The 12,757-nt window shown below is 38.9% G+C and overlaps 1 protein-coding gene across 7 annotated transcripts in view; it reads right to left on the minus strand.

Annotated features, from left to right (window-relative positions):
• Nucleotides 1-12,757, minus strand: part of Ralgapa2 (Ral GTPase activating protein catalytic subunit alpha 2) — a 282,313-nt gene that overhangs the window by 138,318 nt on the left and 131,238 nt on the right. For all 7 annotated transcript variants that reach the window (NM_001421313.1, XM_087651017.1, XM_087651019.1 and 4 more), the window contains 2 exon segments: nucleotides 11,760-11,915; nucleotides 12,138-12,236. In NM_001421313.1, coding sequence (NP_001408242.1) covers nucleotides 11,760-11,915; nucleotides 12,138-12,236 — 255 coding nt within the window.

Here is a 12,757-nt window from a genome sequence, read left to right on the forward strand (position 1 = left end):
ACAGCAGGCCAGAGCATACAGCTCCTGAATGGAACAACAAACGTGCCGTGGGGACCCAGGATGAACCAATAGACGACAGGTGGCACCAGGTCTTGACAAAATGACCGTGCTGCATGTGTTTGACAGCATTCCTGCATGAGTTAACAATGGCAGGTACTTAATTGTTATGTCTCCTTACTAGAAGATTCTCTTTTGCTCAAATTTTTCTAGCCCACAAATACCCACCAGAGAATATTTTTCCATGAGAGAACAAAAGGAAAACTGTTGTTTATTGTTTCTTCAGAAAACAATGTTCTCTCTAGAATGTGTCCCAGTAAATAGCATTTATAGCTGAACAGTCTGTAATCACCACACCACCACTTACTACTAGACAGTAAAGAAATCAGGAAAAAAGAAAAAGAAAAAAAAAAAAGAGGATGTTGCCCACCAGCAGAGCAGGAGCACATTCTCACAGAGAGAAAACCTGCTGGTTAACACGCCTTGCTTGTATCCACACACATCCTTATGGGGTTTAAAGCGCAGTCATGTTTAAAGTAAACAACCTTTGCCCTACAGATAGGAGCTTAGGTGTCATCTCTTTTCTGATAGAACTTTAGTATACTGCAATACTTCTAGAAGCCATCCTTCTGGCATGCCTCTGCCTAGAGAAAAAGATGAATTCTCTTAAAAATCTCCAGAGTTCTAGATGAGAAAAGATGGTCTTGTAGGTAGATGAACTACACCCCAAGCCCCAGGAGAATTAACTGCAGTAAGAGCACCGGTGACAACACAGGGTAGCATGCCCTTCTATGACAGAGTCAGAGAGAGCCACTGGGAACCCATTTCACAGACAAGTGAAAAAGAGCCTCAGAGATGCTGACTTAACAGTACAGTCACTGGGGTTGGGGATTTAGCTCAGTGGTAGAGCGCTTGCCTAGGAAGCGCAAGGCCCTGAGTTCTGTCCCCAGCTCTGAAAAAAAGAACCAAAAAAAAAAAAAAAAAAAAAAAAGTACGGTCACTTATGAATGAGGCCAGAGCACAAGCTGTGCTGAATATCCCCTTTCTGCACAGCAGCATAAGACAGTGCTAGACAGCCCCATGGAGCTAAAGGTGTTTACATATTCAGAATCAGTCACTTGTCATATCTGGATAGAAAGTTGCAATACAAAATGTCTTCAGTAGCTATGAAGATAACTCAGTAGGTACGAGTGCTTCTTGTAATCATGAGGACTTGAGTTCAGCTCTCTATCACCCATGTAAAAGCTGGCCACACACACCAGTAATCCCAGCATTGGTTCACTGGGCCTTGCTCATGAGCCAGCCGAGGTGGCAAGCTCTAGGTTCAGTGAGACTCTATCTCAAGGGAATAAAGTATAGATGGGCAGAGTGGGATACTCCATGTGTGTATGCACATACACGACACACACACACACACACACACACACACACACACACACACAGAGAGAGAGAGAGAGAGAGAGAGAGAGAGAGAGAGAGAGAGAGTCAGAATTTCCCTCCTAGTCTTGGCTGACTAAGTCAGATGACCTAATCTTCAATAGAGCTGTGCCTTAGCTTTTTAAGGAAGCAACTGTCTATATGCCCATGCCAACATTCCTCCAAGCAAGCCATTCTCTTCGCTATCCTTCCTCTCAGGAGTGTGGCAAGGACTTGGGTAGGGCAGGAAGTGACTTCCAGTTCTGAAGCAGCACTTTGAACTTTCCAGCTTCAAGTCACGAATTTAGCAGACTGTGCTTGTAGGCAAAATCTACCTCAAGTCATCTCATGTTCACCTGAATTGATCAGACCATGTTTCACTTCTTAAACTGACTTAAAAAAGAAATCAATTGATTAAGTTCCACTACCAAAATTCTTGAAAAACAAAACAAACCAACCACTGGCAACTTTAACAATCTTAAACATTTGCCTTTCAATCTCTCTGGTAAATTTTCCTGTGCTTTAATGTGCTGGTTAAGTTAAGGAGGCTGATCTTAAGTACGTTTGGGATTGCTAAGCTTTGCCACTGTGCTGCCTGGCTCTTCTCAGCCCAGTGCCATCTGCTTGGCTGCTCTTCTAGGGCCAGTATTCACCTCTTCAGCACTTGTGATATTCTGAGCCACTGATTCTTCTATATTCTAGATGCCAAAGGACCTCTGTCCTTGCTGTGGCAACCAAAAATGTCTTAGATATGGTCAAAGATCTCCTGGGGAACAGCCTGTCCCCAACCCCAGAATCAGTTCTAGGGTGAGAAGCTGACTAGCCCATCACAGTACACAGTTAAAGACTGATCTAAAACTGGTAGCTGGAGCCAGATTCTTAGGTGGTGAGGCGAGGTTGTTTTGGTTACCCCACTCTGCCCTCACAATGACTGGTGATTGAGTTGGCACAAAGAAAAGCCCCCATCTTTTCCATTTCTAAAATCTATCACATTTATATTTATTCTGTCTGGGCAAAGACAAGACACACTCAAAAGACTCCATTAAGGAAGGTTCTGGTGGATTGATCCTTGGGAGAGGCTATAGTAAATAAAATATACTTCTAAAAATAGACTTCGGAGAAGAAAAAGGCATTATCTATTACATCCTGTTGAATACATAAAAGATTTATGATGGAATATACATGTTTCATATTCTTCATTGATTTCATGTACTTAAAAGAGAGGCCTTATAACCTAAATCCAATGAGGTAAATCAAACTTTCTGTTAGTTTCTGGTCTCTAGGTAGATTCCTCTCCAGAACAGTCTCCTGAGCTATCATCTTACACATTTTAAAGCCATGAAACAAGTTCACTGCACACATGTTAAATCTCATAACCGAAACCCCTGCCATCTGTCTGTCTACGTATTTCCACTTTCCTTATTGAGGTATAAGTGGGCTTGGCAGATTAACGAAAATAATTATTGGTTATATAGCTATAAAAGAAAACCCCTTCTGTCTAATTGTTTACTGCAGTCACCCATCTGACGTCTCCGTGACCAAATGATAGCTGAACGAAGTCTAATGAATTTTATTTTTCTTGAAAAAGTTTAACAACTCTATAGGTACTTTTCCCTGAAACTCGAGAACTACTCGGAAAGCCCTGAACACTACGAGGGGTGTTCATCTGCCACTCTGACTTTGGTACATATATACAGTAAGAAGAACATGAACCACCTAGCCTTGTAACTATTACTTTTTCATCAATCCCTGTTAAAACTTAAAAGTTTTGCATTTCTTGAAGTAAACCCGTGTGTTGGGTAAAACACCATTAATTTAAATCAAGTGCATTTAAATGAATGCAATTATATTTTTAAAGAGATTAAACGTTTTGAGTGTCAGATTATTTTTGAAAATACATAGTAACAAAGCTAACAAAAACTATCATACAATGAAGACCTTTAGACATTCTATTGCAATAACAGAGTAAATTTATTACTTATATACCAACTGTTGGAATTCAACAGGGTTTAAAAAATGTATATTTTTTAGGTAGAGAAAATGTCCCTGGAAATAATTCCCATAAGTTCCTAATTTTAGTAGGATTCTTAGGGGAATGCATGTGCCTCCTGCCATGGCATTCGAGGTAAAGGAAGGTGGAGGCATAAGTTGTCTAAATGTTTGACACTGAACCATATTTCCCATCTTATGTGAGTAAGCATCAGCCTTCTCTCTTTTCCTCAACTCAGCAGCCTTTGGAACTGCACTTGGCTTTGAGAAGCAATGGCAACACTGTCAGTTATGTTCTACTTTTGTCAGAATACTTTCTGTCTAATAGAGTATCCTACCTGCTCACCAATATTTCATATACACAAAACATATATACATGTACACACATATACACACACGCACACACACATGCTCACACCATCTGTGTCTCAGCCATCACTAACCCTCGTTAACTTGTTCCTGGGCTATTATAATTCCCTTTTTGTTTTTGCTGTCATCATTCTCTCATGGTTATAATTTACCCAAAATAACTGCTGTGGTGTAAGGTCCTTCAATCAAAATCTCTCTCTCTCTCTCTCTCCTTCCCTCCCTCCCTCCCTCCCTCCCTCCCTCCCTCCCTCCCTCCCTCCCTCCCTCTCATCATGTTGAGTTTTGTGCTTCAAAACCATTGAAAGTCCTCCATTATCTGTGGGATGAAAAGTACTCAGTGAGTGGAAGATTGAGCAGTGAGCTGTGAAAGCAAGGTTCAAGGGTCATGCCGGAATGGTCTATACTTGGCTCTTCTGATGATCCAAGCCGTCTGGGGCTCTTTATAGTGCTGCCTGCTTACTCATGTTCATGGGTTAATTCCGTCCATAATTATCTGGCACTAAGGCAAAGCTGCTCTCCCTGGTCACTGGTTCTTGGGCCTTTCCTGAGTTCTGTGGCATGTGAGCCTTCATCCTGCACCTGGGCTTGTAAGCCCTGCCACTCTTTAAGTCTTTCCACGTCCCGCCAAGTTCAATCTCTTTATATTTGCCAACCAATTTAGCTACAAGGACATTTGACACCCCAAAAATCATTTCTTTGGTCCTTTTTACAAATTAATGAATATTACAGATAATCACTTATGCATTTCATACCTTCAAAACTCAATACTTACCAAAGGAGAGAAAAAAATACCCAGTGCAAAAAAGTTCTTGAATATTACACATATTGAGGAAAGAATGCAGTGACTCTAATAAAAATGTTTAAAAGTAGAGCAGAAAATCCAAGAATGTTCAAGGACCTTAGAGTCTTCTAGTTGATCTTATCCTTGAGCACTCAGGATGGGGCCCTATGGCTAGTGAGAGGCAAAACTGAGTCTTGTTCGCAGGTTTCATAGGTATCAACATGAGGCTTGCCATCTACAAAGACTGCATTAAAGCCATTTTGAAGTCCTATCTTGAAGCACAGAGATACAAGACCCATTGTTACAAAAGGAATAAATGCAGATTAGCCTTTTCCCCCTCACTGTACAAAACTATGGCTTTAGACATTCTCTTTAAATGGAATCGCAATCCGATTAGTATCAAATTTAGGGTAAAAATAATTGTATTTTCCTAATCCACACAGATAGCATATTCAAAATATATAATTAGAAAATATGGACCATTTAGAACATAGCAAATATTTTCTGTCAAACCCTTTTGGTGTTACAACTGTGCATAGGTTTGCTGGTTGTATCACTTCGTCCATGAAGTCTAATCCCTTGTACACCATTCAGAGTTCCCAGTTTCTTTGGTAGAAACCATGGTGGAACTGTCTGCTGTCCTGTTTTTTGTTTTTTCTCTGAGAGATTATTCAAATCTGGAAAATAGTTCAATCACTCTTATGGAAAAGCTATAAAGGAAAAACTGGATATTCACTACAATACAGGAATGTTCCTGTCTTCAGGAGTCAGTGGGATTATGTGGAAAAAATTGGAACACAATGTTGAGTTGGAACTGTAATGACAAAAAAAAAAAAAAGAAGGATGAGGAGGAGGAGAAGAAAGAAAGAAGGAAAGAGATCAAAATAAAAAAATCACTACATTCTAAAAAAATTCTTTTAAAATGAAACGTCTATAGGGTGTGCCTTCTATAGCTCTTATACTGACCACACAGGTGTCATGTAAATGTCTAAATGTCAAAGTGCGCACTCTATTGTGCCAGCATTGAATTAAAATTTTGAGTTAAAATGTTTGTAAAAAATAGCTTATTATATAAAATCAGCATGTTAGAGAGGTAATAAAATTCTTTCCCTTGATATGAGACAAACAAGACAAGTAAAAATAAGCCTCTGCTTTACACTTGATAATTCTTTTTCCATAACTGAATAGTCAGATCAGTTTAGCTTAACTATAAACTGAGGAATTTATACATAACTAGCATACAGAGTTCCAGTTATGAGGTTAAATTTCTAGCAAAGGACAATTCTTTGTTTGAGAAAAGGTGATGCAATTGTTACATATCACTGCATGATGCAGGCTGTCTGAGGTTATTAGAAGAGTCAGGTATGGCCAATTTACTCGGATCTCCCCTGCACCTTGCTATCATAGCTCACTGGTGAGTCTTACGCTCACTGAGGAGACCCTGGGGATCTTTTTACAACCGACTGTTTATTATTATATTATTCCATCATATACCTCTTGAGAGGAGGCTGCAACATCCGTTAAGAAAAAGCATAAACGTATTTTGATTTCTAAGGTAGAACAATCCTCTATATATAGTACCTAAAATTATATATATTTTTAATGTTGGTATTGTTTAAAAGTATACTCAAAGAGCAAGTTAAAATATTCTTAAAACAAGTGACATATTACCTGATACAAAATAAGTGACTAAAGTTAAAAGGAAAAAAACCCCAGTTGGGTGAGTTAATGCTGCAGGTGTATGTAGGAGCTGAACTAGCCGCTATCGACCCTCATTTCCAGGGCTCAGTGGCACTACGAAACAGTCATGGATTATGCCAGGATCTTACCTGCAGACAACACAATCCATTTATCAGAGCTTTTGAAGATAAGAATCGACAGCAATGTCAGTTGACTTACAGAATTTTCAGTAGTGCCAAAGAACCAACCATGGGTCTCAGCGGTGAAGGAAAAGGCAGCAGACACAGCCAGCTACACTCTGAGCTGAGAAGGCTGGCACTAGAGATCCTGCTGCTTGCAGTGATGCTAGTGTCTGGGCAGAACCTCCAGAGATGGGAGGGCCCAGCTCCTTCAAGATGCTGTCCCACTACTCCCATGTCTTTCAAATGCTCTGCTAAACCAGTTGCAAGGAGTCTGGCTCATGCAGAGTTCCTCCTTCCATCATCTTTCATTGAGTTAGGTGTGAAGCAAGTAGTGAGGCAATGACCACAGGCCCACAAGACATTCCTGGATCATGGGCATAAAGAGCAAAGTAAACACTACTTATGTCTGACCTATAACATAGACATTGCTCCACTTATAAAATTTCACAGTGTATAAGTATGTTTCCCAGCCAAATCATTATATTAAAATGTAAGACGGCAGATGGGTAATGACACAAACACAACACTTGGTTATTAGAAAAATGAACTACATGAGGTTCTTAGAGCTACTGCATTCAGTGCCCTCGGTCTTCACATAAGGACTCATGCTTCCCAAAGGAAGTAATCCTCTAGGATTATGCTCCTCTTATAGTATAGAACCAGGGCATGGTGGGCCCAAATGACTTGGCTACGAAATGAAGGCCAAGACTAGAACTCAGCCCTACTGAGGCTCTTTACAGCTACATTTTATCATATCACATTCTACTAAATCAAAACATTGTGCTGCTATGGTTAAAATTTCGTATGTCAATGATTATTGTAGAGCAGAACTACATATATTTTTCACCTGAGGAAGTTTTATGCTGGGTTATTTTTTTCTGCCTTAGAAAATACAATAAAATAACATTATAGACTACAATGACAAAGATCCACATTTCCCGAAATTTCTATATGCAAATTTGCAACAATAACTTTGTATTACTTACTGTAAGCTTTGCATTTAAAAGAGAACTTAACTTTGATGTGTAACAGACAAATTAAATTACATTAAGACGGTAAATCTGTAAGTCATTGTTAAAAAATAGTTTACTTATTTTAAGAAAAGAAAACTTTCCAGTCTTTGATATATGTTCTTACAAACATGAAAATAAAATTCCTTTCCTCAACTGTCCTTTTCCATTTCACACGTATTGATCTTTCCATATGTTTTAAATGATCATGAAATTAATAGGAAATGTTTTTAATAAATCCAAATCATAGTTCCTTTCATGTCAAAATATTTTGGGGAAGACTGAGGTGAAAAAGCTGCTTAAACATTAGGACAAACTAAGAGCAGCCAAGAACAGCTTTAGAAGAGAAACTGAAAAGTGACAGAGAGCTGGGAAGGTATCTGCAGGTCGGAGGGATGCTATGAGGAGTATGAAGTGGAAGGAATATGGCCCAGCAAACCAGACAAGGGAGGAATGAGATCAAGGAGTGTTTGACCTACATGTTAGCTGTCAGTCAATGGAAAAGACATGCCCAATGGGGACGAAAGTTTTTCTGTAAATTCTAATATCCTTTTGAATACATGGCATTTGGCAAAAATTCTCAAGATGTTTTGAACTTTCATTATTGATAAAACAGGGCATGATATTTATCCAAGTGAAGTGTGGATCATCCAAGTGAAGTGGGCTTCACACTGTTCCTGATACAGGGTCTGGCACTGTGGGTCTAGGAGAAAGTCAACATCCTTTACCTCCACCTCCACCCCAATATTCCAGGCCCAGTGCAGCTGGGCTGAAGACCCTTCATGGGCTGACTGAGTAATCCCGCAGTCACACGGAGTTCATAATTGATCATCATTATAAAGGTGCTTATGATCCTAATTAGCTTTGAACCAGTGACAAGATTACTAGCATTGAAAAACAAACTCCAGGAGCAGGCATGGTGGTACAGGTCTTTAATCCCATCATTTGGGAGGCAGGCAGTTCTCTATGAATTTGAGGCCAGCATAATCTATATAGTGAGCTCCAGGACAGCCAAAGCTACAATGAGACCTTGTCTTAAGAAACTAGGGTGGAGGAGGGGAACCCTTATCAGGGAAAACCTTTCCATTTTATGGAATTTCTTTAACAATCATGCACATTACAAACCCACACTACATCAGAGTGAGAGAGAGAAACGTCTGAAAGAGCCATTATGTTGCCTATTTAATAAGTTAGTGAGATAGCAACTATTACTACAAAGGTTGTTTTAGAAGTACTACATTTGGCATTCTGGCTGTTGGACCTACATAACAAATTTGGCATCATATTAGGTGCAGCCATGCTCTTACATGGTTGTACATAAGACCAGAGGGTAATTCATGAAATAGATATTTGTGGATGATTTTTACACTTGAGCTCCAATTACGTTTGAAAAGGTATGGAAGATCTTGGCACTTGTGTACATCTCCGTGTTTCACTGAGCACTGTGGATACAATTCCAGTACTGTCAGATTCAGGAGAAGCATTCTGTAAAACCCCGTGCTGAGCACGCACACACACTGTCACAGGATTCTGACTCTTCCTGCCATTTTTAAAATATATAACTGAGTTGAGCAGACAAGTGTGCCATCCAGAGGCCAATGGAGAAAACACAGCTTGTGTTTTCTCTGTAAAACAAAACTAGGAAAGATTAAATTAAAATATTACATTTAACTTAAATATTGCATTTAATTATTTATGTAATACATTATTTAATTATTTATATGTTTTTAATCTAAATAGCAAACTTAGTATTTGCTACTACTGGTTTTTAAATCAAAGGATAGTCTTTAGACTTCTCCCTTTGTATAAACAAATCCTTCTCATGCCACAGTACATGGAAGTGTGCTTCTTTACAACTCTCACAGAATGGAAACAAGCCGTGACATAGCACCAGCCACAGGTGCAGGGCTTAGCAATTAAAAATTGAATTTAACTGTATTCTCTGTAGCAAATGTTTTCTTTTCTTTCTATAATGAATATAGCATGTGTTTCCAGAAGTACATATAAGTTCTAAAACAACCACCGTGACCTATTTAGACATGTGGGCCAAAAGTTAAACTAATTAACCAGAGACAGTTCTTACTTAAATGAGAAAGGTTTCTTTCATTAGAAGGACTCTGGGTAAATTTCTTCTGGCGAAGAACTAAAGTTCACTTTAGGGTAATTCTGTTTGTCAGACAGTTGGGGCTTCTAGAATATATAGTAATTATTGTTAAGGTTAAATTAAAATAGTTAATTCTATTAAAGCCACATAAAACTCCAGGCTCCTACTGGTGTACACAATAGGGTGATTATAGAAGAGAGATGTATGATATTCCCATTCTGCCCTCATGTCTGCACTGATGGGACTGCTGCTGGAATTGGGCTGTCCACAAAAGACCACTGTCTTCATTGAACTGAAAACATGATGTACATTAAAATGTGAAGACAATTTTAAGTATATAATTTCAACATCTTTCCTGAGTAAAATATTTTAAAACAATTCATACAAACATACTCATGCTACTTTGAAATTCATACAATTCATACAAACATACTCATGCTAGCTCTGACTCCATGCTTCCTTGCTTTATTTTCACGCCAGCACATCTTCAAACAGACTACGGTTTTAAACTCACACCTCTTATGGGACTTCTACCACTTTGTGCTGATTTCAGGTTTGCTGTTGTTGTTGTCATATCAAAACATTCTATAGTTGACCATTATTTCCAAATCATATATTTTCCATGAAGAAGCTTATCAAAATACTACTGTAACATAGAGTGCTGTTAAGTCAACCTTCCTATTGTGGTGCCTACATTGAGGGAAATTATTACTATCTTCAAAGTTGATTCTCTTTCCTGTTTCTACCAGCTAATCTTCTAGGTGTCCTGTACTGCATCATTCTGTGGGAGGTTTCTCTACCTGCAGGGGCAGCTGGGAAGAGCTGAGCAGAGGACACAAGTGACTGTACTTAATGTCCCTATTTAGATATCTATTGGAATAAAAGAATGAAGCTGTGGGTCCAAACTCGGCTGCTATTACATCACTGTCTTCTAATGCTGCTTAGAGCAAACATAGCAAGAACAACTCATTGGGACAGTATGGTAATGGCTAAAACAAAGTTCAATGATTGCAGCTCAAAACTTGTACTAGGGAACCAGAGAATATGGTGACCACTTCTCCAGCATGGGAAAAACACAAGTACATTTTATAAATAAATAAATAAATAAATAAATAAATAAATAAATAAATAAATGCCAAGCTTACTCCCCATGACTCATGTGACTGCTCCAAGTTGTCCTCTGACCTCCATACTTGAACTGTGGCACACACTGTCCACAGCCCCACACACGAAAGAAAGAAAGAAAGAGAGAAAGAAAGAAAGAAAGAAAGAAAGAAAGAAAGAAAGAAAGAAAGAGAGAGAGAAAGAAAGAGTGAGGAAGGGAGGGAGTGAGGAAGGGAGGGAGTGAGGAAGGGAGGGAAGGGAAGGAAGGAAGAAGGAAGAAAGAGAAGGAAGAAAGAAGGGAAAGGAAGGAGGGAAGGAAGGAGGGAAGGAAGGAGGGAAGGAAGGGAAGGAAGGGAAGGAGGGAAGGAAGAAAGGGAAGGAGGGAGAAGATAATAATAACACTTTTCAAAAGTTCATATGCCTATCTGAATCACTCCTCCTGTCCTCACAAGTGCTAGGGGACTTCCCAAGGGAGCCAGACCAAATACTGGCCACATCCTATAATCCTAAATCCAGGATCTACAAAGAGGAGACTGTAGCTTTGTGAGGGCCTTGAACCTTCTTGTTCCTACTTAACTAAATGTCTATTTCTTTGGAAGAAATAAAAGTAACTCCACTCAAGAAATGCTAAGACCCTAAGTTCATAGGAAAACCGTACCTTATAAAGAGAATCCAACTACTAAAACGTGAATCTCCAGATATTTTTAAATGACCAGAACCATAGAGAAAAGTAGGGGTTGGGGATTTAGCTCAGTGGTAGAGCGCTTGCCTAGCAAGCGCAAGGCCCTGGGTTCGATCCCCAGCTCCGGAAAAAAAAAAAAAAAAAAAAAAAAAGAAAAAGAGAAAAGTAGCTGAGATGGTGCTTTCAAGTTGACAACAGAGGCAGAGACTGGGTCATATGGGTTGTGAAATAAAGTTCAGATTTAGTTAGCACGCAGGGTGGTGAGGGAAGGAGCAGGAATGTGATAAGCCCTGGTTAGACTGCTGAAGACCTTAGGTGTGAGGAGCCGACGGAAGCCACTGAGGACTTAAGCATTTCTGGTGTATTTTCAGAATATATAAAGTACACACAAAGTGTGACAACAGTTTCCCATCGTGGCACACCATGATAAAGAGATACAGGATACCTGGTCCTCGCTGGTTAATCCCAGGTGCATCACGAGGTAAAAATGCACCAGGAAATCAGAGTTGGGCAGAACATCCTGGCGCCTGGTCATCATGGCACAGATCAGTTTGTAGGCTTGCAGTTTGCCTTCTTTATATTCATTCGGCAGAGTTGTAGCCTGCCAAGGAGATGATGTTTCTAGATTAAATCAAGTCCAGATGCAGACATTTCAACATTTCATTTACTTCTCAGTTTTCCTGAAGACTTGTTTGGAGATGTGGGATGCACTGGCTGTAGTAAGACCCAGCCTGTCTTCAAAACATGCAGTCTTAGGCAATTACAATTTTTAAACTCAATTTCAGAAGGGAAGAGGAAATTGCAATAAAGAATAAACACTTGCCTTAAATAGCCATGATGCAAACATTCTGAGTGGTGGGATCAAGAGTGGAGGAGATGGAGACGACTGGTTATCCAGGCTTATTGCGAGATTATCTCGTATCTAATTCAAAAGAGAATTGGGCAAGGTAACATTCTTCTATTCCAGCAGAGCAATATTGTCTTGTACAGCCAAGAAACTACTCCCGTTTTCTATACAGGAATAAGAGTGTGTAGTACTTACTGAGTTTTCTTTTAGTATGAGAATCTTGTCCTTTTAAGTTGTGTGTTCTTACTACATATAGTTGAAACATTAAACACAAAAGAATGGTATTGTTTTTCTATTGTGTGAATACGTAGGAGATTCTGAACTCCAAGTGGTAAGAAATGATTTCATAAATTATGCTATATGAATATAAGTCATGTTTTGGGAAAATATTTAATAATGGAAAATGTATATTCAGTATAAAAATAAAAGAAAGGAACAAATCAGTATCTATTCTTAGTTTGGTAAAATTTTTTATCCATGGAAATAGATATATTTTATATATTAATATTGGTTGTCCTATAAAATGGATATATAATTATTTTATTGCTTTTCTTTTTCCCAACTTTATACAATCAAAATAGTATCACTTTACTAAA

The sequence above is a fragment of the Rattus norvegicus genome, chromosome 3 (genome assembly GCF_021556685.1).
Source record: "Rattus norvegicus strain SHRSP/BbbUtx chromosome 3, alternate assembly SHRSP_T2T, whole genome shotgun sequence".
Taxonomy (NCBI): Eukaryota; Metazoa; Chordata; class Mammalia; order Rodentia; family Muridae; genus Rattus; species Rattus norvegicus.